The 26,000-nt window shown below is 37.0% G+C and overlaps 1 protein-coding gene across 2 annotated transcripts; it reads left to right on the top strand.

Annotated features, from left to right (window-relative positions):
- Nucleotides 1-393: 393 nt before the first annotated feature.
- Nucleotides 394-25,251, top strand: LOC114247746 (very long chain fatty acid elongase AAEL008004). Of its 2 annotated transcripts, none has more exons than XM_028180773.2 (7): nt 394-703; nt 4,484-4,552; nt 6,628-6,818; nt 19,363-19,503; nt 20,915-21,020; nt 22,946-23,079; nt 24,548-25,251. In XM_028180773.2, the coding sequence occupies exons 2-7, from the start codon at nt 4,492-4,494 to the stop codon at nt 24,716-24,718; spliced, it is 804 nt and encodes a 267-aa protein (XP_028036574.2). In that variant the 5' UTR covers nt 394-703; nt 4,484-4,491; the 3' UTR covers nt 24,719-25,251. The 2 variants fall into 2 exon arrangements, with proteins under 2 accessions (XP_028036574.2, XP_089590152.1); XM_089734026.1 differs by lacking the exon at nt 394-703 and adding an exon at nt 3,060-3,161.
- The last annotated feature ends 749 nt before the right edge of the window (nt 25,252-26,000 follow it).

The raw sequence follows: 26,000 nt of genomic DNA, 5'->3' as shown, positions 1-26,000 counted from the left end.
CCGAGATGGCCGTCGTAGTCGTCGACAATTGCTTGACGAAATCGTCGGCCGGGCGTCTTTGGGGAGATCTGCTTGTCTTGCTGTCTTGTTGATCCTACCTGTTCTGTTTCGGACGGGGATCGGGAGTGGGGCGAGATTTGCAAGGAGCTCCGTTAGTGGATGCGCCCTTATTACCTTCGGTTTCTTCTTCTTCTCGCTTCGTTTTCCTCAATACTGTGGCTAACGGCAGGAGATTCGGCTAAAAGGAGATTCGGCCCCCGACCCGAAAATAAAAAGTTAAGTACCATTTTTCCTATTAAGCATAAGTATTCGATGAAATGAATTCCACGAAGCAGGAACAGCACCGTGTAATAAAAATCAATTCTACAAAAAAAAATGTATTTACGATACGAGTATTCGTTGTAAGCGTATTAAATCATTCTTTATCCTAATATGCAACTGGAAACTTCTTTCGAAATTGACAATTAATGACACGAATCATTTAGAAATCGATTTGCGGTCATTGATTATCATTATTACGGTCGCATATTTAAGAAATTACTACACTAGTTTGGGCAGGTAATTGAACCATCTGTTAATTGTAAACACAATTCATTAATGTAATTCAGTTCAGCACGAGGTACGAGGTGAGTTTTCGAGGTTCAATTGTCGGAATTAGTCACAATCGAGTGCTGATCACCAGAGGAACAAGACGCCCTGCAAGGTATTTTAAAGCTGTATACTTTTGTACTAGTTCGTAAATTTTGTAAATTTAAAAATATAAATAAACCATACACCCAACTAAGCATTAAAAAAAATTCGATAATATTAATTTATTTCTTAAATTTATTTAATTTTTTAAATTTATATTTATTATTTGTTCTCTGATTGAATCTGTCAGTGAATAGTGACTGTCCCTGACTACTTGACCGTGGGTCGTGGGGTTTGATTCGCGCGTCGGAAAAGCATTTTAACCGTGCCGTGAAATCTATTTTTTTTTTATTGCATCGATGAATGGACGAGCTCACGGCGCACCTGGTTTTAAGTGGTTACCGGAGCCCATACACATCTACAACGTAAATGCCGTCACTCACCTTGAGATATGAATTCTAAGGCACTAAGCCGAAACGCATTACTGCTTCACGGCAGAAATAGGCAGGGTGGTAGTACCTACCCGTGCGGACTCACAAGAGGTCTTACTACCAGTATATGTAATTATCTATTCGGAAATGTAATTATCTATTCGGAATGTTCAATTTTTATTCCTGCTTCACCCAAATTAATGCGCTTTCATGAGTTTAGAGGCTATTTGTTACTCATGTGTCAAAAGGAAATGAATCCGAGCCGGGTGATATTTCGAATAGTTGTCTTATGCAGGCCCGCATACTATAGAAACATTTTTGTTTAACCGGAAATTTCACTATTTTGGTGAAAACAAAAAACGTGTTAGTGAATATTGGTAGTAGTTACTTCGAGTATAGAGTGACCCTCAGTTATCTATATATTAATACGTGAGGCAAAAACTTTGTAGGTACCCTTTTTTACTAAAATTGCGCGGTCGGAGGAGTATGAAAGGACAATGCCCAAAAGTGGGCCAACTTTATGTCTAAACTATTTGTACTTGAAAAACTATGCCTTATTTTTTTACGTTGTTTAGTTTAGGCATTAACATTTCTTTCGCCCAGGTATTGTTTTACAAAAAAATAAATTACTTATTTGATAACATCCCAAAACTTAGTGCCATAGTTTTTAAATTCGTCAATAGGCAAAGGGCTTGTTAGTCCATACAGCCTTATAGTAAACCTATATGCTGCCAAACGAAAGAGTTGTCTGTGACTTGAACAACAAATAAAAAGCTAATGGTTATAATTCACAGACTTTTTAGTTTATTTTTGTTCAATTCAATATTTATATATTGTAATGATAATTATTACTTAAAACCATGAGTTATTTTATTTAATATTTTTAGATATTAATGATTCCATTAGTAAAAATCTCAATGGCCTACCATTACTCTATTCTTATTATATATAATATGATCAGAGAGTTTTGGCAGCAACCCGAGTGAAGCATCACTTGAAGTTTTATTTTAATGTTTTTTTAATAGTTTTTTGTGTAATTTGTATTTGTAATATTGTGTATAAAAGGTCTGCGTAAACTCATGCTCAGTCAATGTGGTATTCGTCAAGTTGACGTCAACACTCCCAAAGAGCAATAAAAATAGATACACCGGCTTTTTATTGACATAAAAAATATATATAACTTCGACAGACTAGGCTGTATAGGCTACGCTCTTTGCCTGCTTATTGGTGAATTTAAAAACAACAACAACAATATCGTTGCCGGCTTCCGGATTTTCATTTCATTTTATTATTAATATGAGGATATAATAATAATAAAATGTACGTAAGGGCTTATTTCTAGCAACATTAACCACAATTAACTTATTTAATACTGTAAATAATTATGAGAGCGATTATTGATTTCGAAGAAAACAATTAACAACTTAATTTTAGCTGCAGAAAAAAACAGATTTCTCTTAAACCTGGGTGAGAATATAAAAATCGTTTTCTGAATATGAAACGATATTTCTCTGTGGATATCAAATTAAGTTAAACCATCATGACAGGACAACTTTTTTTAGGGGCCCAAACGCCCATACAAAATGGGCATTGTCCTTTACCCCACTTATAGAGAATATAGATATAGAGTGCAGAATGCTATTTTTTTCTTAATTATGCATAAAAATACATAAAATCAATAAAAAAGACATTACACCCACTACCTCGTATTTGACACACACCCATATATACTCTTTTGTTTATTGTTAAATTCTGTGGTCAAATTGAAAATAGATTAATATTGTTTGTCTTTATTTGTCTATAATGGAGTCTTTGACAATAGAACAAAAATAATGTTCAAACTTATAATTTCAATTAATTATAGCCGAATTTCGACTTCTGCAGGACCACTAGTATTCACTAGTTGTTTCAACTAGAAACTAGAACTACCATAAAAACTAGTGTTTGCGTTTTTGTAAGTCGTCACAAGTTGTCAGTTGTACAGTGCACTTCCGATTGGGATCAGTTATTTCATAAACATAAACCAATAAAAAAACAATTGAAATTATTCTTCTTTAACTTTGGAAAGAAATAAACAGTATATACAGTAATAAGAATAAGGTTTGTATTATTTCTAGAAATTTATTTTTAAGGTGTTTTTTCAATAATTATTTTCTCAATTCCTATTCAAGTTTTATTGATGGCAGCGCGTTACAATTAGTATAGCTAAAAATAAAATCTAAATGTTAACGCGAGTTTTTTTTTATTTTTTTTTATTGCTTATATGGGTGGACGAGCTCACAGCCCACCTGGTGTTAAGTGGTTACTGGAGCCCATAGACATCCACAACGTAAATGCGCCACCCACCTTGAGATATAAGTTCTAAGGTCTAAGTATAGGTACAACGGCTGCCCCACCCTTCAAACCGAAACGCATTACTGCTTCACGGCAGAAATAGGCAGGGAGGTGGTACCCACCCGCGCGGACTCACAAGAGGTGCTACCACCAGAAATTACGCAAATTATAATTTTGCGGGTTTCATTTTTATTACACGATGTTATTCCTTCACCGTGGAAGTCAATCGTGAACATTTGTTGAGTACGTATTTCATTAGAAAAATTGGTACCCGCCTGAGATTCGAACATCGATCCGTTGGGCCACGACGACTTCATATTTATTATTAGGACTATAATTTAAGATATCCTTTGCTTTTGAGTGCTGGTGAACACACGCCCCACAAGAATATGAGTGCTCACCGTTGTTCATGGAGATCATCAGTCATTACAGCATCATTCAAGCTACTTTCTATTGAAATATTTAAATGTTGTACCCCAATATGGTAGCTGAATTGGCTACTCTTATTGTCATTAGTACTAATAATAAACACGGACTACTGTTTATGTATATTATCTACATAACTCCAGTTTTTACACATAAACGATATTTTATAATATAATTAGTTTAACTAGAGGTCGCGCAGTAGTCGAAATTCGACTATAATTAATTGAAATCATAAGTTTGAACACTATTATGGTTCTATTGTCAAAGACTATTATACTTCTATAATCACAAATTTCGCCAAGACTACTAAAGAAAAATATTAATAAATACAAACAATATTTAATCTATTCTCAATTTAACCACAGACGTCAAGAACAAAAGTTTGACAATAAATAAACAGTATGCATGCGTGTGTGTGTGTCAAATACACAGTAGTGTGTGTAATGTTTTCTTTATTGATTTAATGTATCTTTTATAAATTATTTAAAAAAAATATTAGCATTGTGCACTTCTTCTCTATATTCTCTATAAGTGTGGAAAATTTCATACTCCTCCATCCGCGCAATTTTCGTAAAAAGGGGTACAAAGTTTTTGCTTCACGTATTAATATATAGATATTAACATTCTTTATATATTAATTATTTTAACATTCTTTTTTTCAGGAACAGTCATGGGCACGCTAATCAAAAATATCACGCATTATTACCATTTTGTCAACGATGACTTGGCTGGTATGTAACGCATTTATTATTTTAGTGCAGTTGAAGTATATAACATACCTTTAATTGCTTCTGTGCGAATTTTTTAACTTTTTCGATAGCGTAAAAGTTAACTCAAATTTGTACCCTCGCCCACCCGGTGAAACTGGAAAGACATCAGGGCCACCAGTGCTGAATAATTAAAAAAAAAAAATTGGGGTGATCGTTTGCCTACGTTTGCCACTAGGGGCGCTGTTCCAACTGCATTAAAGAGTTAGAACGTTAAAAGACTCGCACTAAGCACACTGGTCCCGGTCATCGTTCTCGTCGAACCCGTCGCTTGCGACGAAGGGCTCGACGAGTAAATTAACCCACAGACACAACCCACTGAGTTTCTCGCCGGATCTTCTCAGTGGGTCGCGTTTCCGATCCGGTGGTAGATTCTGCGAAGCGCGGCTCTTGCTAGGGTTCGTGTTAGCAACGTCGTTAGGTTTGAGCCCCGTGAGCTCACCCACTAGTTAAGGTTACGCTGAAATAGCCTCTCAAGGCTATCAGCTTAGGTAAGAAAAAAAACACTGGTCGTTCGCTTGGATTAACAAATGCAATACACTCCGTGTAAGTACCGTAGAGGGTTAAGATAGAGAAGATCTGACCTTGTCAATTGCAGTTCGAGTCTCCATCTCTGAGCTACAGGCAGTGGCTGTGGACCTTGAGATGCGACTTCGATATTTAAATTAGATACAGGATCTGGTTCGAGGATATTGAACAGAATAATAAATAGCTTAACAGTATTTTGGGAAGATACGGGTGGTATGCGTGGCAGGGCGTGAATGAGGTTAAGTTAAGGGTTGATGCTGTCCTACAATTTTTTTCTGTGGAAGATTTCGTTTTTAAGTCTTGCCGAAAATGAGCAACGGTAACTTGTTCATAAGTATGCTATTGATCTAATTATAAATAAACAAAACAGTTAAATAACATCTATTGTTTTTTAAATGGTTTTTTTCTTTTTGCTTGGCGTTTATTGATTGACGGGGTCTGTTACTTTCTTTGTTTTTAATGTGTCAATTATAATAATACAAAATATATTTAGCACGTATATCAAATCTAAGTTTTGAAGATGCAGTAAACATGGTCGAATTTCGATCAAACAGTAATTTTATTCATTAATTAAAAGCGATACGCAGTATTCAATGCAAATTTTTCGCTTTAACAAAGAATATTGCTAGTACTACACATTAAATTACAAAAAATCTTGTTTTGATTCTTTGCACACCACTATTGAAACAATAAAATCACACGTAATTGTTAAAATATTCAAATGTTTTGACATTAGGTTTTCAAAATTCGTTATAAGTGCTCATTTGAAAATTATTATTAATTGTAGGCACCTAATTAACGTTATCATTAGTACTGACAACACAAGGCTGTCGTAAAATAACATTACACCGTCAATGTGACAAAAGATAAAATCTTAAGCCAAAGGTCAGAAGTCGCTAAATGATGGCAGCCACAGCATATTAAAAAACGGAATGAATAAATAAATAATATTTTACATATGAATAAATAGGAATACTCATACCAAAGACCTCTAGCAAGTCCCTTCTACATGACTATCCCATTTATCATTTCGGGCTTCGCCAAAGCGAGATTTAGCTTTTATGAAATATCTTTTTATTTAAAATTGATTTACCTATGTATGTTCCTAGACTCCGAAACGGCTGGACCGATTTCGATGGAATTTTCTAGAAATATTCAGTTTGCTTAAACCCAAAAATCTAAGATGGTATTTTTTATGTACAATCAAATATTGGGAATGTTCCTATGCAAAAAAAGGCAAACGGCTATTAAACTTTTTTTTTATCGCTTAAATGGGTGGACGAGCTCACCTAGTGTTAAGTGGTTACCGGACGCCATAGACATCTACAAAGCAAATGCCGCCACCCACATTGAGATATGTGTTCTAAGGTCTCAGTATAGTTATAACAGCTGCCCCACCTTTCAAACGCATTACTGCTTCACGGCAGAAAGAGGCGGGGTAGTAATACCTACCCGTGCGGATTCACAAAACGTCCTACCATCAGTAAACTTATTCTCTGTTTCGTCAACAGATCCACGGACGAAGACTTTCCCTTTGGTTTCAAACCCGATACCGGTGCTCTTGATCTTGTACGTGTACCATCGGTTCGTTCGCTCTTGGGGCCCGGCGCTGATGGAGAACCGGCAGCCCTTCAAACTGAAGACAACGATAATCATATACAACCTCGTGCAAATTTATCTGTCCTTGTACTTGGCAGCTCAGGTATGTTCAAGCAGAATTAAAAAAAAAAAAAACGCACTCCAATCAAACAAACAGAATTTTATTTTAGTACTAGCTGATCGGGCAGACTTCCTCAATCGATAAATAAAAGACCTAAACTTTTGTATAAAATAAACTTAAAACAAACAAAAGGAATCCGTCCGACGGGGGACACGTCAAAGGAAAAACAAAATTGTTTATTTTTATTTAAGTAATTCCGAGAACTTTCATATGTATCTACCTTTTAAACCTTCTCTGGACTTCCACAAATAATTCAAGACCAAAATTAGCCAAATCGGTCCAGCCGTTCTCGAGTTTTAGCGAGACTAACGAACAGCAATTCATTTTTATATGTATAGAAGATTCGATAAATCCAAGGTAAGATAGTTAATAGCTAATGATTAATACATAAGTACATTCTGTAACCTTTATGACATATTTTATATTAAAGTTTGATGAAACGAAAAATCGACACTAAAGAAAGATAACATCTATAGGATCTTCTGGCAAGCTGAAATCCTATAGGCTTATGAATAGTAAACATATTCCTTATTATCTTCCTATAATCTATCATTTATCTATCTTCCTATAATCCTTATTATGTGTTTCTTTTTTTTCTGGAATATATGAACTTACGATTCACGCCCCGTTCGCTGTTAAGATGAGAGCTCATTGGAAATCTTAAATTGAATATCATAATAACATCATCAATTGACTCGCGGTGCATTAACCCATAGACACAACCTCCTGAGTTTCTAGCCGGATCTTCTCAGTGGGTCCCGGTTCCGATCCGATGGTAGAGAGGCAGAATAGGCAGTTGGGTAGGCAAACAAAATTAATGGCGAAGTTAGCGCCGTTAGTGTGATGAACAGGTTTGTTCTCTCTTTTAATATCTCTCTCTATCCATATCTATTTAACATCCACGTTATGTATTTAAACGTATAAAATTATGTTTATCAGTCTCTGGTTTCCATAGCACAGGGAATCCTAGCTTGGGACCAGACGACTCCTCCTCCTTGCGTCGATAATCCTCAATGCTGAGGGTCGTGGCCTCCTCTAACAACTTTCTCCTGTATTATCCTGCGCCATTCCTGCCTATCCTCGGCTGTGTGGATAGCAACATGGACTGAAGTATTGAGAGTCGAGCGTATCTGGTCCGACCAGACGACTATGTATGTCTTATTTCCGGCGTTATATTAATAATATAGACAAAAAAAACACTGCGATACCCTTCCCAGCGGACCAACGGTTTTATCGCGGTAGAGACGGGCATATCTGTGGCTGGTCAAACTTGCGCCAGACATTCAATAATATGTATAATGTAATTAAGTTTCATAACGAAAGTTCATTGACGTTACACGAGCAAGTTGTTATTAATTGTACTTTTTTTTTTACTGTAAGCACAGAACTCATTCGTCCTTTGTTGTTCACTTACAGTTTTAAATTTTGATCGAGTTTTTTTTTGTAATTCAATATTATTGTCATTTTATCACTGGTGGTAGGACCTCTTGTGAGTCCGCACGGGTAGGTACCACCACCCCGTCTATTTCTGCTGTGTAGCAGTCATGCGTTTCGGTTTGAAGGGTGGGGTAGCCGTTGTAACTATACTGAGACCTTAGAACTTATATCTCAAGGTGGGTGGCGCATTTACATTGTAGATGTCTATGGGCTCCAGTAACCACTTAACACCAGGTGGGCTGTGAGCTCGTCCACCCATCTAAGCAATAAAAAGAAAAAAAGAAATTTATAAATTATAACTTTAATGTTTGTAAATAAACATTTGTGCTGTTAGTATAAAAATATAATGCTAAAAATAGCCGAACGTATTATATTTAACCTTTTTTTTTCCCTGTTCAATTTATTATAAAATATTATTACTTGTTTTAAAAACCGATTTCTCAAAATCGCCTTTATTAAAAATCGTAACTGGGTAGTGTGATAGCGATGTGAATATTTTTAGGTGTCAAGGAAACGGTTTTATATATGAATAACATTAATGAACAAGGCAACAAAAATGACATGCGTGTTTTAATTTATTTAAAAAAAAAAACGTGCATTGAGTTTTTTTTTTCGCTAATACGCACGACTAAAGGTCTTTTAACCCTCAGACACAGCCCACTGAGTTTCTCGCCGGATCTTCTCAGTGGGTCGCGTTTCCGATCCGGTGGTAGATTCTGCGAAGCACGGCTATTGCTAGGGTACGTGTTAGCAACGTCGTCAGGTTTGGGCGCCGTGAGCTCACCTACTAGTTAAGGTTACGCTGGAATAGCCTCTCAAGGCTGCCAGCTTAGGTAGGAGAAAAAAAAAGGTCTTTTAAGAACGGAAGCTTCATTTAATTATGTCAATATTCTAACATTCAAGACGTATCTGCATAATATGTTTTAGCGATATTCAGTTGAAATAATCTCTTTTGAATTGCAATGTATTGTACTGGTAGGAAAGTATTTTTATTACTTCAACTAGCGACCCGCCCTCGCTTCGCTTCGGAAACATTAAAATACACATGAAACAAAAAAAAAAAAAAAAAAATTAAAGAAAGTAGCCTACATTTTCATCAGGGACAATGTCGGCTTCTAATGGAAAAAGAATTTTTCAAATCGGTCCAGTAGTTTCGGAGCCTATTCGAAACAAACAAACAAACAAATATTTCCTCTTTATAATATTAGTGTAGATAGTATAGATAGGCACATGAGCACACGAACCAGCTGTTGGTGAGTGATCACCGATACTCATGGACATCAGCAACAACGCATAACTGAGGCATTGCTTAGGACTTTTATCAAGCCTTGTTTGAATAAAGGCATATCATGGTGCTCAGGGAAATACCGTGGAGGAGAATTCGTTCCAGGTCTGGTAGGTCTGTGGTAAAATCTGTTAAAACGAACTACAACGAACTGCAACTCAGTGCTTCCTATTAGTGGAGTATAGTGACACTGATATTCTATGGTAGAATGGAGATGTTGGTTTCCTCTCAAGCAATGGTGGTAGGACCTCTTGTGAGTCCGCAGAACGGCACAAATAGGCAGAGTGGTGGTACCTCGGGTAGGTTTGTGAAGCAGTAATGCGTTTCGGCTTGAAGGGTGGGGCAGCCGTTGTAACTATACTTGAGACCTTAGAGCTTATATTTCAAGATGGGTGGCGCATTTATGTTGTGGATGTCTATGGGCTCCAGTAACCACTTAACACCAGGTGGACTGTGAGCTCGTCCACCCATCTAAGCAATAAAAAAAAAAGAAATAAAAACAATTCGAACATTTCCCTTCCATGTGAAGTCAAATGGAGCTAGCCGGTATTTGGGAGCCCGTGGGTGCCCGCCTTTATGGTATAGTGTTTACCAACCCTGGTCACTGCATCCCAGGCTCTGGATTCCCGGTCGGACACACAATACTCGTTAAAAAGATTTGATATTCGGTGTTTGCACTTGTTTGTTTTTCGTATGCGAATAAAGTACTCATAACAAGTACCCATAGGGATATTGTAACTTGGCTGTTGAATGTCATCCATGTGTGTTTTAAAAAAAAAGAAGGAAAAACAAAGAAACATTTGAAATTCATGTTTGCTCCCCTGTTTTTCTTGCAAAATTAGAGTCCGTGACCATTCTCTTTGTGAGTGTGGATTAGATGAGGGTACCCTGGACCACATTTTCTTCGACTGCCCCAATATCGTATCCCCTCTTTATGATATCCTTCCCAATGACATTCCCCGGCCTATTAATATTAATTGTTTATTAAGTTTAGTTTATTCTAAACATGTAAATATTCTGTGTAAATTTTTATCTGCTAATAATATTTATCTCTAAAGTAGTTAGTCTAACATATATTTGTTTGTGCTGTTCATAAAACCACAGATTCGCGTATGGAAAAACCGACCAAACTTATTTGTATTTAGATTTAGTAATTTTTTCCCTCTCTAAGCACCTGTCATTTTTGTAAATACTTTGACATTGGCAAAATCAATGCCAAAGGCGTTGGAGCCAAATTATCGAAATGAAGAAGAAGTTAAGCCTTAGTCTAATTCTAAATAAATGAAAGTTACCATCATTAATGAAGTAATTTATATAATATGACCCGAAGCGATATTTCGTGCTAAATTTGAAGGCCGTATTTTAAACAGAAGGTTGTGTAGAAACAACTAGCAAGAGATGATTTCAAATCTCGGTCAAGTTCACGTGTTCGGATAGTAAATTTAGAATATCACGATTGCTTTTTGAAAACTCCTATATATTATTGAAAGTAGTAAGCACGAATATCGTTTAGAAATGCCGGCCTATCAAACACAACTGTACGGAGAACACGTAAAGTTAAAAAAAAAAACTGCTTTTTTTTTAAATGTTAACTTTGTAACTGCTGTTTGGACTAAATAAATATTTTATGTAAATGCGCCGTGGTGTTAAAGCCCTTTTCATTAAAACATCGATTCGGGTATTCAATTAAAATTCGAATTCAATTGTCGTTTCATTTATTTTGACAATGCCCCGTTTGAGGCAGACTTTGACCTCTGCGTGTGTATTGTCTTTTAAGTCCATTGAAGCGGAAACGTAAAGTTTTTTTTTTTTAAATTAAATTGATTCTATAATTAAACTTGAATGAACTACTTTAACATAAATTAACATAAACTCAATTTATTACTATTTTTCAGAGACGTAAGTAAATGTATATTTAATGTTCAGTTATGTCTTAAAAAAAAACTAAGGTTCGGACGAGTCTCATTTTCGTGATGTTAGAGACTTTGCGATTTTGCTATATTCGTTTGAGTTTGGTCATCGCTGTGTTGGCCATCTGTGTCCTTCTCCTTATCTCTCCCTCACTGCCCCCGCGGTCGGTCAGTGTGCCGTTGGTGTGATCAAGTAACCGCTCTAACTGAGTTGCCAGTCGCAACCGCGAATTCGAGAAGCTGAGGACCGGACGAGATGGAAACAGCTTCCGAGACAGGCCACGGTCAAGTTTCAGGGACACGACCTTCAGCAATGAAGAAAGCGACGAAGAAGAAGAAGAGAATGTCTTAATATGTGAGTTTCGGCCCCGTGCCTGCAACATGAACAATATTGTACTCTTCTTGTCGAACCACTCTTTTCGATATCGAGTGGAGGGATCCTGCTCCTCGCCGCGTCCTGTCACGGGCAAAGCTCCGTCCTCTCTTCACTCCTTTTTAGTTCATTTATTAATGACAATTACCGATCTCCGCCGACCCATTTAGCCTTATTCGTCGATTATTATTATTCGAGCAGGAACAAGTCTCTAATCACGAGTAAGCTATCGACATTAATCCAGAGAAAAGTAAAGCGGTGCTCTTTCAAGGGGGAAATTCAACCCGTGCCTCCTTCTGTATTAGGCGTAGGAATCTCACACCCCCGATTACCTTCTTCGGCCAATCCATACTTTGGGACACTAAGGTCAAGTACCTGGGAGTTATTCTGGATGCCTCTATGACATTCCACCCACACACAGAGTCTGTCCGAGACCACGCCCCATCTATCTGCGGCGGGCTTTACCCCATGATTTTGTAATCGGAGTAAAATGTCCCTTCGGAACAAGGTGACACTCTACTAAACTTGCGTACCATCCGTTATGACATATGTGAGTGTGGTGTTTGCTAACGCGGCCCGCATCTGGATAGACACCCTCCAATCCCTACAATCCCGCTTTTGTAGGCTAGCCGTTGGAGCTCCGTGGTTCATGAGAAACGTCGACTACACAATGATTTGGGCCTTGAATCGATCAGAAAATACCTGAAGTCAGCGTCGGAACGGTACTTCGATAAGGCCATGCGTCATGATAATCGCCTCATCGTTGGCGCCACTCCCCGACTCCGACTCACGCAAGAGCCAGTCACCGTCGCGAAACTGGCAAGGTCTCTGGGCCACCAGGAATCTTTCCTTCCTAAAAAAAGATATTATACCCCTAACGAATTAAATTTTAGTAAATTGTCACTTTTTTTTGTTGTTATGCAAATCACGACATTTGGCGTGCCCATCTAAAACTTCCGCATGTGTTAATACCGGTTATGAATTATCTTTATCCGAAATGTCATACAAATTCGTGCAGCGTGATTGCATCATAAATATCCAGAAATAATATTTCTTGAAAAAAAAAATGTTATCTATTAAAGACACTATCGTAAACTAAATGTCGGGTTACGAATATTTCACAAGAAACCACATTGCCGTTAGTCTATACTTAACACAAAATGAATATTAAAATTTAAGCATTTTGTTGTGGTTTTGTGGCCCTAGAACGAGTTCTAGGACGTCTTACTGTCGAAACCTTTCAAGAACTTCATTTTAGACGACTCAAATATTCGTTATTTAGAAACAAAAGTGCCTACATTGACGCTTTTGACAGGCACATTACTTTACTGCTAAAATGTTGACAGACGAGAGAAGTATTCCTACGCTTGCTCATTAATATTATTGTTTATTATGATTTGAACTCTGATTTTTTTTTACTTTTTTCTTTGTATATCTATAAGTATATATTATTAATACGTGAAGGAAAAACTTTGTATCCCTTTCTAAGAAAATTGCGCGGACGGAGGAGTATGAAATTTCTCATACTTATCTATACTTCTATATCTATACTAATACTAGCTGACCCGGCAAACGTTGTGTTGCCTTAAATAAGATTTCTAGGGAAATTCTACTGTAGAAATAAAAACCTCATTTAACTACATAATACCTCATTATAAACAAAAAAAATATATCCAAAAAATTAAAATAAAACATAAATGTTTGGGGTGGACAACCCTTTTCACTTAGGGGTATGAAAAATAGATAGTAGCCGATTCTCAGACCTACTGAACATACTATTGATACACAAATAAAACCAACAAAACATGGCTGAAAAATATATAGTATTGTATAGCTCTCAAATATATTAAGTGTATAATCTATGATGTATAGTGAGTAAGTAAGACAGGAGACCGGCTTCGTCCCCATCCCTACTACGTGATGTTTGCTGGATCAGTGGTGACACCTGGTAGGGATAGCTGATCGATTGATAGTTGATCAGTAGTCGACCGGCGAGCGCGGGAGATCAAATTCAATTTAAAAAAAATCATAATTAAAGGAACTTGAAATTATAAACTCTGAATAAGAATTTATCGTACTACAATTATAATATTTGATTGCCATCTTGCAACCTTATTGCGGATGGAAAAATAGGGGTTGATCGTATAAGAGTGAAAATTGAGAGTAATATGATTTTTTTTATTTTAAGTCATGATAAAACTAAATAAAAAACTTGCCAAAAAAATTAAAGTTTATAATTAACAAATAAAAAATAGGGGTTGATCGTAGAGGGGTGAAAATTTCAGAGTAATATGATTTTTTTTATTCTACTTCATGACAAAACAAAAACAAAATTCTCGCAAAAAAATTTAAAGTTTTTAATTAGCAAATAAAAAATAAGGGTTGATCGTAGAAGGGTGAAAATTGAGGGTTGTATGTATTTTTGTATGCTGTATCATAAAAAAATAGAAATTAAAAATTTTGTCTAAAAAATAAAAAATAAAATTTTGGGGTGGACTACCCCTAACATTTAGGGGGATGAAAAATAGATGTTGGCCGATTCTCATAGATACCGGATAAGCACAAAAAATTTCATCAAAATCGGTCAAGCCGTTTCGGAGGAGTATGGAACGAAAACTGTGACACGAGAATTTTATATATTAGATTATAAAGAGGAAAGATTTGTTTGTTTTTTTGTTTCGAATAGGCTCCGAAATTACTGGACCGATTTGAAAAATTATTTTTCCATTAGAAGCCGACATTGTCCCTGATGAACATAGGCTACTTTTTTTTTTTTTTGTTTGTTTCATTTGTGTTTTAGTGTTTCCGAAGCGAAGCGAGGGCGGGTCGCTAGTAGAGAATATAGAGATGGAGTGCAAAATGTTAATATTTTTTTTAATTATGCGTAACAATACATTAAATCAATAAAAAAAGCATTACACACCTACCATGTATTTGACGCATACACGCATGCATACTATTTATTGTCAAACTTTTGTTCTTGACGTCTGTGGTCAGATTGAGAATAGATTAAATATTGTTTGCCTTTATTAATATTTTTCTATTGTGTAGTCTTGGCGAAATTTGTGATCATAAAAGTATAATAGTCTTTGAAAATAGAATCATAATAGTGCACAAACTTGAAATTTCAATTAATTACAGTCGAATTTCGACTACTGCGGGACCACTAGTAACAAATAATTAGATTGACAATAAATGCAGGTGATATGTATTGAAATTCGACGAGGATTTTGAATTTTTATTATCGTCCGCTACTTCTATCTTGAACTTTCCGTTGTCTGACGAAAAACACTCATTATTGATATGATTTTATTTTGTTATACATATGCTGATAGCCTTGAGAGGCTATTTCAGCTTCACCCTAACGTGTGTAGGTGAGCTCACGGGGCTCAAACCGGAGTGTTGCTAACACTGACCCTAGCAAGAGTAATGCTTCATAGAATTTACCACCGGATCGGATACGTGACCCACAGAGAAGATCCGTCGAGAAACTCAGTGGGCTGCGTCTATGGGTTAATTCGCTCGTTGAGCCCTTCGTCGCAAGCGACGGGTTCGATATGACGATAATTAACTACGCATTTACAAAACTATCCAATTTTGTTTTTATTGTTTAGATGGGTGAGCGGGCTCATAGTCCACATGGCGTTAAGTGGTTGCCGGGTGCCTATGGACCCCGTTAACCACTCAACCGATGGTTCATTCAATGAAATAAAAAACCGGAGCTTAGCTTCGTGCTTTGCGTGCATTTTCCGAAAATCCTCATTCAAGTTTGAGTGAGATAGCCGCCGAACTTTCCGTATTGCACGACCCGTACCATTTTATGTAATCACTTGGATACAGAACACGTTGCCGCTTGATTAGTCCTAAAAGACCTGAAATTTCTTTAAAAACTAAATCATTAAAATATTCCGCAATAATAGCACATGTAATAAAATAATAATAAAAAAAAAACTTGTTTAAAACAATCCATTAATTAAAGGACATAAAGCCTTACTTACGTTGTAAATTAAACAAAAAAAAAAAATTCTGCGTTTAACGACAAATGTAATTTGGTTTATGTATAAACATTCAATTAGGTAGTTTTCCGCTTGTCTGAGATGGCGGCTGAGGTGGTGTTGGTGCGAAGCGTGTGATGATGACGCGTGATTGTATGGTGAGAAACATTTGACATTGACAGTAAATGCTATGAGAGCGAAGCAATTTCAGTGCCGATTTTCATTGGCAAAAGTCTCAACATAAAAAATAAACTTAAAATTTAAGAATTCACAATTTTCCATTCCGACATGCTATTCATATGTGCATAAGAAGCAGAAAAATCAAAACACCAATGTATTTATGATATATTTGACAAATTTAAGACGAATAGTTATATTTTTTTGGTTTGAACAATGAAACGAATTGAGGTCTGAAGGTACATGTAGTGTTTATCAGTTAACACCTTCCCTGCGCTATCATTTCCAATGAGCTTGTGCTTTGTAGACCTAAAAGACCTCGTACTACTAACGTACTAACCTACCATTTGGTGCGTTGGAGACCTAACTAATCTACTAAAAATATAGTTTAGAAAATAATTTATATCTTCCAAAAAACAAATAACATATTTTTTTAAGTTTTTGTGGGTCAAAGATAGCCTATTGCTCTATATTTTGCTAGGTTTGCACGCAGTTATGACATTAGAATAAACTACAAATACCAAAAAAAATTTGCTCGCTTACAATGTTTCTGGACTTCGATGGAATGTGAAGCCCCTCCCCGTTGCACTTTCGCTGGGTTCAGAAATAATGTAACCGGGTTGTAGTAACCTTTATAGCTACCACTATTGTATTGCTCGGTTACAATCAGGGACGTCTTAAACTAGGATGGGGCCCTTGGGCACACAAGAATTTGAGGTCCTTTTGGAAAGTAAAAAAATCGAATTATAATAACATTTTTTTACTGAGTTTGAGATCATTTATTATAGGTAATCAAATACAGTATGATATAATATGTCATTAATGATATTAGAATGCTGCTGGTTTTTTGGTTACGATTTCGATAACGGTTTCTTTCGGGATTTCTGTTGAGCAAAATCTTCTATCATAGTCATAGTATATGCCTTGTAAATACCTTCTGATTACAGATTTGTGAAAAAAGTGTAATGTGCCCGACAAAAATGTTTTGAGAATAAACGTGTGAGAGAAATTGTCGGTCTTTCGGGCCCCCCTGAGAATGGGGGCCCTGGGCACGGGCCCCGTGTGCCCTTATGGTAAAGACGGTATTGGTTACAATATCTCTGGACCTCGATGGAATGTGAAGCCCCTCCCTGTTGCACTTTCGCTGGGTTCAGAGATAATGTAACCGGGTTGTAGTGACCTTTATAGCTACCACTATTGTATTGCTCGGTTACAATATCTCTGGACCTCGATGGAATGTGAAGCCCCTCCCCGTTGCACTTTCGCTGGGTTCAGAAATAATGTAACCGGGTTGTAGTGACCTTTATAGCTACCACTATTGTATTGCTCGGTTACAATATCTCTGGACCTCGATGGAATGTGAAGACCCTCCCCGTTGCACTTTCGCTGGGTTCAGAAATAATGTAACCGGGTTGTAGAGACCTTTATAGCCACCACTATTGTATTGCTCGGTTACAATATCTCTGGACCTCTCTGGAATGTGAAGCCCCTCCCCGTTGGACTTTCGCTGGGTTCAGAGATAATGTAACCGGGTTGTAGTAACCTTTATAGCTACCACTATTGTATTGCTCGTTACAATATCTCTGGCCCTCGCTGGAATTTGAAGCCCTCTTCCCGTTTCCCTTTCGCCAGGTCCAGAGATCAGATGTAACCGTGTTGTATCCCGTACCGCAATCGAAGATAGTTCAATATGTGCAGTAAGTAGTGATGGGAATAAAATAATATCTCAGTTGTCGATTGAAAAAGTTTTATTACGTAAACACTTTGATTATTTGAATTGCACGCAAATGGTAACAATTCTTTTAGCTTTTTTAGCAGCGTCAGCGTTTTAATGTGTGTCCAACCCACACAATGCCTTTTTCGTCGCCACGTTGGAAATATTGATCTGTACATCTTCCTTCGAGGAATTGTGTAATCAAATGTATTATATAAATAAACAGCATGCAACCACGTCAGTGAAGTACATACAATGAAATCTAATTTTATTAGTTTTTCTAATAGTGAAAAGTTATTCGAGTGTCTTATGTGCATTTTTGTTCTTGGGCTGTTGTGCTTTAAAAAAATATATGGTTTTATTAAACTAATAACCTTTTTTGAAACGAGGAGTAGGTACGGAAGCAATAACTGAGCATGTTCTGAATATTTAAAAGTTAAAATAGATTTTTTTTCAACGTTTGTATGACGGCATAAGCATTATTATTATAATAATTTAAATATTCGCGATTTCCCACGTCGATACTATGATAATACTAAATCGAGTCACGCAGAGGCCGCGCCCCCACCTTCCCACTCTTGCGTCTACGAGACGTACGATTCCACGAGTATCGATATGTCTCTTAACGCAAGGAATGAAAATAATTATACTACTGTGCGTCAGGGACCTAATCCATTTCTAAATTTTTTTCCTCTTGAATTCACTTTTAAGTAGGAAGCAAATATGTATATTTGTCTTAATCACACTTAAAGAACTTTACACGTTAGAGCCTCCCGCAAGGAGTGAAACAGCACGATTATAGTCAACGCATAATACAAAAGTCCTGCTAGAGATCTGTGTGCTTAGTGCGAGTTTTTTAACTTTCTCGGTAGCGTAAAAGTTAACCCAGCACCCCTAGCGGCTTCGATCAACAATAGTAACTAGATTTCGGGTCGGTGCAGAAAATCCGTCTCGTCAAATAACAGCTCACTTGAAATGTGAGCTGTTATTTTGTTTAGTTCACTTCAAACACAGCCAATGTCAACCCGTCTCACAATGCCGCAGTGTGTATTCAAAAGTTGCAAAAATAATATGTCTTTTTGTTGGTAAGTGACAGGAGTAATTTATTGCTTTGCTCGTTTTATGTGACGAATGATCGTAAGTATTAGATAATGTTTTGGAGATTTGTGACTTTATTACTAAGTGCCATAGTTGTAATTAGTTTGAACGTAAAAGTGTTTCAAAACTTTTTTCTCCGTTTGTTAGTAAACGAATATAGCTATATAAGTATACATTCACGCGGACAGTTTTTGCTTTAATTTTGTACGTATCCCTTTATCTAGTTACTATTGTTGATCGAAGCCTAGCGGCAAACGTAGGCAAACGATCCCATTCCATACAAATATGAGCTAACTTTTACGCTAACGAGAACGTTAAAAAACTCGCACTATGCACACTGATAGATCTCGTAACGCAACGAACCTGTTGAATGTGAACAAGGAACTAATATGATCGTACTTATTAATATCTCTTCTAACACACAATACATAGTAATACATACTAACGAAATATAAGCTTGATGATCATTTCTAAATTATGCAATTCGGTATTTCGAACACCAAAACAGTGATTGACGTTTGAATGTGTTTTTTCCAGTGCGTCACAAGGTTGTATTGGTCAGGATATTACAATCTTTGGTGTCAGAAGATAATATTAGAAGACACGCCACTGGAGAGAATTGTCGTCAGCAGGGTCTGGTTGTATTACATGATTAAGATCATTGACCTATTAGATACGGTAAGATTTTTTTTGCTTCAGTGACGTTTCGTAGTGTCTGGTTTAATGTCTAAGATGTTTACTGGTGTTACGCACCTCTTGTGAGTCCGTGCGGGTAGGTATCACCACCCTTGCCTATTTCTGCCGTGAAGCAGTAATGTGTTTCGGTTTGAAGGGTGGTGCAGCCGTTGTAACTATACTGAGATCTTAGAACTTATATCTCAAGGTGGGTGGCGCATTTACGTTGTAGATGTCTATGGGCTCCAATAACCACTTAACACCAGATGGGCTGTGAGCTCGTCCACCATATAAGCAATAAATAAAAAAAGAGGGCGCGTGCCCATATCGAAGCAGACAAAGGGTAGCGTGGTACAAGTCCCGACAAAATTTCATATTTATCATTTTGAAGATGTCGTGACCTAAAAGATAAGAAGTCCGATGCATTCGTATCTAGCGATGCACCGGTGTTTGGATCCCACAGGCGGGTACCAATTTTTCTAATGAAATACGTACTTACAAAATGCTCACGATTGACTTCCACAGTGAAGGAATAACATCGTGTCATAAAAGTCAAACCCGCAAAGTTACAATTCGCCTAATTACTAGTGGTAGAACCTCTTGTGAGTCCACGCGGGTAGGTACCACCACCCTGCCTATTTCTGCCGTGAAGCAGTAATGCGTTTCGGTTTGAAGGGTGGGGCAGCCGTTGTAACTATACTAAGACCTTAGAGCTCATATCTAAAGCTGAGTGACGGCATTTACGTTGTAGATGTCTATGGGCTCCGGTTACCACTTAACACCAGGCGGTTTATGCGGTCTAAGGATTAAAAAAAGAAATACAAAAACCATTCTTAGCTCATTTTTAATAAAGAAAAAACAATATTGTAATAAAATCAATCAGCAATATTTACTTTAGAGTATTTAGTAGTAGAGGGTTTATTTAGAGTGCTGACAGATCTCATGATTTATGTTTGTTTTGAAGTTCGTGCAATACGGCAATTGTTGCCTTTTACAGACTATCACGTCCGTACGGATCCATCAGATCCAATAACCTTTGCATTAGACGCCTTCAGCTCTAACACTAGGAGCAGGCTTAGGCACCCCGGTAACCGTAGGTACTCGTCGAACTCGACAAAAAGGTCGACGTGCAAGCTAACCCATACGTCAGCCCGCTGAGTTTCTCGCCGGATCTTCTCAGCGGGTCGCGATTCCGATCCGGTAGTAGATTCATTCGCGAAGCAATTGCTCTTGAGTCGTTAGGTCTCCTTCGGAGGCGCTCGGGCAGTTGTTAGCAAATCCCACCCCTCCTGGCTGAGCCTTTACTCGCCCACCTGTCCTGGTGAAACTGGAAAGGCGTTCGGGCCACCACAACTGCTTAGACATAACGTTTAACCTAATTAACGATGGCTAACTTGTTCTGTTTCATGTTAAGGTTTTCTTCGTGCTTCGGAAGAAGTTCAATCAGGTGACGTTCCTCCACGTGTACCACCACTTAGGAATGTGTCTTCTTGGTTTCGTCGGAACTAAATATGTACCAGGTACTTCCTTTTTGTGTGGTCTGATTGAACGAACTCTTTGTTAGTGCTTCGATAGACAGACGAGCATGCATGCCATCTGATGGTAAGTGGTCACCGTGGCCCATGGATATCGACGATGCCGAGGACACGGCCAAGCCGAGTGTTTGCTACTTGCGGCATGACCATGAAGTCTTTAAATGTAAAAAAAAAATGTCCCAGCCTCCAGGCCGAATTTTACTTGTGTTGTGCGTAGGAGTGGGCGATATAAATCGTATCTAGATTCAATATCTATACATCGCAGCAATATCGTTGAATCCGATATCGCCCCGCACGAAATCTATATATCGATATCGGCCGATACACGATATTGCTCGATGTGATGCGCATCGGCATATCGTACCGATTCGTGAATCGAAATCTATATAACGATATCAGCCGATACACGATATTACTCGATGTGATGCGCATCGGCATATCGTACCGATTCGTGAATCGAAATCTATATAACGATATCAGCCGATACACGATATTACTCGATGTGATGCGCATCGGCATATCGTACCGATTCGTGAATATCAGCAATATTCGTTTGGTTCGTATCGAATCGGCCAGAGTGAGTGAGCGCACGATAGGGATATCATGTGATGAATGAAACAGAAACAGGCATTATCCATACAATTGTAAACCTTATATTTAAGTCCATATGTCTGTAGATTATTCTTAGCGTATCAGCAGGATACAATTTAGGAAAGAAGTTTCAATTTTCGACCCTAACTTGAATGCAGTATAGCCTATTTGCATAGTTGAATTTAATTTCACGCGCTTTGACCTTGAACTACAATTTTTGGACAAGTGTTTATAAATACTTAAAAGTTTTTTGTGTTTGATTTTTAAAGTACACATTTTTCTATTTTTAGTTGAATCCAAATAATTGAGTTTATTTCTTGTGTTTGTATTAAACTTTTGAAATCTACACTCTTTTGGTATATTTTGTAATTTTAAATTAAGATACAAAATACTAAAAACTGAAAATAATGTAGCCAGTCCTAAGCCTGATAAAAGCATGAAGGAAAGTTTTTTTGATATTTTTATTTTCATGTTCTTTTTATTACTTTAAAATCATATTATAAATTGATATCAGAAAACCAACCGTATAACGTTGACTTAAATCTATATCTACTACGATATTATATCAGTGTATCGTTTCAAATCTCAAATATCATGAATCGAGAAAATCTACTAGCATCCATCAATATATAGATTCAGAAAATATATAGATTCAATATCCGATATTGATACTCGATATATAGATACGATTCGATACGCGGCAAAACCGATATTACCCACTCCTAGTTGCGCGATCATTCTCGTAGCTTCTTATATCGATATGTATTTCGTAGAGGTGTAGACCCCTCTACAGGTCGTACTATGACGTAGTAATTTAATCGTATTAAAAACGGAATGAAAAAAAAACCAGAATACAATCACTTTTCAAACTCCAAAAAAAAAACCGGCCAGATTTTCAGCTAAGCCTTATTGTGTTTTTAATGTTATTATTGTCTCATTACCGAATAACACATCGACAGTACTGTAATAACAGGCGTCTACATTGTAAATGTACTGTCTAAAAGCGAAATAACATAACAGAGTGGTCGTAGTCGTAAATCAGTATCATTTCTGTGGGCAGAAGCTGCGCCAAACGAGCAAATTTTTGTTTATAAAACTGTAAATTACTATTTTCATAGGTTTTCCTGAGCTAAAACTGCTTTTACGGTTTAATCTCGCGTCTATTATTTCGACGAAAACTGCTCAGTTTTCGAAACGTCTAGTAAATATAATAAAATTTAAAATAATACACACTGGAGATGAAACCGTAAATGTAGTTATGATTAGGTATAAATTACCTAAGCCGAGTGTATTTGTGATATGACTTTTCCCTGTTGCAGGCGGTCATGGCGTGATGCTGGGTTTCATAAACTCATTGGTGCACGCGGTGATGTACAGCTACTACCTGGTCTCGATAATCAGGCCGCTCTGGGTGCGGCAGTGGTGGAAGAAATACATAACGCAATTGCAAATCGTAAGTTTTATTACTAACGCAGCACTTACAGAAACTCCATAGGTTTTTTTTTTTATTGCTGAATGGGTGGACGAGCTCACAGCCCACCTAGTGTTAAGTGGTTACTGGAGCCCATAGACATTTACGACGTAAATGCGCCACCCACCTTGAGATATAAGTTCTAAGGACTCAAGTATAGTTACAACGGCTGCCCCACCCTTCAAACCGAAACGCATTACTGCTTCACGGCAGAAATAGGCAGGGTAGTGGTACCCACCCGCGCGGACTCACAAGAGATCCTACCACCAGTAATGAATACGTAGGTTAAATTAAAAATGGCGGGAAATTATGATTATCAATCTAGAAAAGTATGAAAAATTGAGTCTGTTAAGAATTTCACAAACGAAAATCAGATTTCGGTGGAGTTGATTAGTAATGTAATTCAAAGAATAAATGAACTCTGGCTTTCACTTTAAGCTTCGTCTTGGTAGCGTCAGAACGGTACTTTGACAAAGCGGCGTTGCACGAAAATCCTCATAACGTGGCCGCCGCTAGTGACATATCCAACCCAGGCGACAGAGCAAAGTCGCCACCGCCGGAACATGTCCGAAACAGTGGTGAATTTTGCAAAGCACTGCTCTTGCTAGGGCCGGTGTTAGCAATTTTTTCCAGGTCAAGTCCGTGAGCTCGCCTACCTGTCCGCGCGTACCTAGAATAATCTTTTAACCTACCATCAAACAGCTGTACGTTAGTTCCCAGACGAAAAAATCTATAATCTTTATCTTAGTGTAATCTTAGCATAAAATAGGTTAACAAACGTTCAAATTCATGGAGACAAATTTCATAGTGGTAAAGTAGATCACTAGACGAGAGCTGTGTACAATTAAAAAAACCTAATTTCAATCGTTTTTTTCCTTTAAAAAAGGTCATGCACTGTTTGAATAAAGCTAATTTTTTATTAATACCTAATATAAGTCGTCGTGGCCTAAAAAACGTCCGGTGCATTCGTATGTAGCAATACACCGGTGATCGAATCCCGCAGGCGGGTACCAATTTTTCTAATGAAATACGTACTCAATAAATGTTCACGATTGACTTCCACGGTGAAAGAATAACATCGTGTAATAAAAAACCAAACCCGCAAAATTATAATTTGGTAGGACCTCTTGTGAGTCCGCACGGGTAGGTACCACCGCCCCGCTTATTTCTGCCGTGAAGCAGTAATGCGTTTTGGTTTAAAGGGTGGGGCAGCCGTTGTGACTATACTGAGACCTTAGAACTTATATCTCAAGGTGTGTGGCGCATTTACGTTGTAGATGTCTATAGGGCTCCAGTAACCACTTAACACCAGGTGGGCTGTGAGCTCGTCCACACATCTAAGCAATAAAAAAAACAAAAAAAAAACCTATTTCTCTTTGTAAGTAAGTATACGATTTTGTACTTCACCTTAAACATATAACCTTAATTCTTTCCGTTTTTCTTGTTACAGTTACAATTCTTATTGCTGATCCTACACTTCGGGCACGTTCTATTCGAACCCTCGTGCGAATATCCGAAATGGGTGTCATTTGTATTCCTACCGCATAATATATTTATTTTATTCTTATTCTCCGATTTTTACATTAAGGCGTACATTTTAAAGAAAAATAAAAACAAGTAGTTAAGTTACATAAATTAAGTAAATTATATTTTTAAAATGTTTGTATTTTTTTAATCTTCTACCCTCTTTTTAGCTATTACTAGCGACCCGCCCTCATTTCGCTTCGGAAACTGTAATTTATTAATGATTTCTCCACTATTTAACGGATGTTATTATACATATAAAACTTCCTCTTCAATTACTCTATCTATTAAAAAAAACCGCATCAAAATCCGTTGCGTAGTTTTAAAGATTTAAGCATACATAGGGATATAGGGACAGAGAAAGCGACTTTGTTTTATGCTATGTAGTGATGATTAATGGTGATGTGATGAGTGATGGTGATTAACACGTTCACAACACCTCGCCCAGCGCGATTTGATTGAGTTTTTCGCCAGGTCCAAAATTAACTATCGGTGCGCTGAGCCGTAACGTAAGCAAGTGACGATAGAAATATCAATAATGTGACCCAAGTATTATAGTAACAGTTATATCATGATATTATTATCTTTTATCAAAAATAATAAAATATAAAATTATCTTCTGCATATTAATCGCAAATAATTTTGTTCCGAAATGGGAAATGCCATACACATGTAAATGCCATAAGAATTTCATATAAAATTTTAGGCAATAAATTAAGTTTTATAATTATTTATGCATGAATTTAGAAATAATATCGTAATAAGCAAAGAAGGGTCACAATGGATATCTGAAATCTGGCTTTAACATTACTCTATATTATTTTCATAGTTATGTCATGTATTTTTACACAAGTAAAATCCTGAACCGGAACAAAAAATGTTTTGGGTTATCGCAAAAAGTATCTATTTATATAAAAATGAATCCCTATTTCCCTTGGTCATAAGAAATAAAAAAATAAGAAAATTGCGCAGAAAATTAGGAAAGTTAAAAAAACTTATTCACCACATGAAATTTTCTAATGGAACCTAATGTTTGACATAACATTGACAGAATGCGTTCTGCAAATATCCCCAAAGAGGATGTAAAAAACTGAATATCGTTTTAAACAAATGCTTCGGTTGAGGTTGTATTGATAAAATACTTAAGAGGATGTAAAAAAAGCTGAATTTCACAGTTCACGGCAAACCGTTGCTATTGGACCTATAAACGTTGTGTGCCAATATTTTAAGGCATTTAAGTATAAAAATAAAGCTCCTGGATTGCGTTGTGCGAGCGGTCAAGTCAAATTGACGCAATTGGTACCGCCACCGGAGCCAATACATTCATTGGTTTGAAAATGAGACATTCATTGGAAATAGACCAGATTCTAAACATTTTT

This window comes from Bombyx mandarina, chromosome 16, assembly GCF_030267445.1.
Source record: "Bombyx mandarina strain Sakado chromosome 16, ASM3026744v2".
NCBI classification, from domain to species: Eukaryota; Metazoa; Arthropoda; class Insecta; order Lepidoptera; family Bombycidae; genus Bombyx; species Bombyx mandarina.
This window is presented reverse-complemented; position numbering and strand designations above follow the sequence as displayed.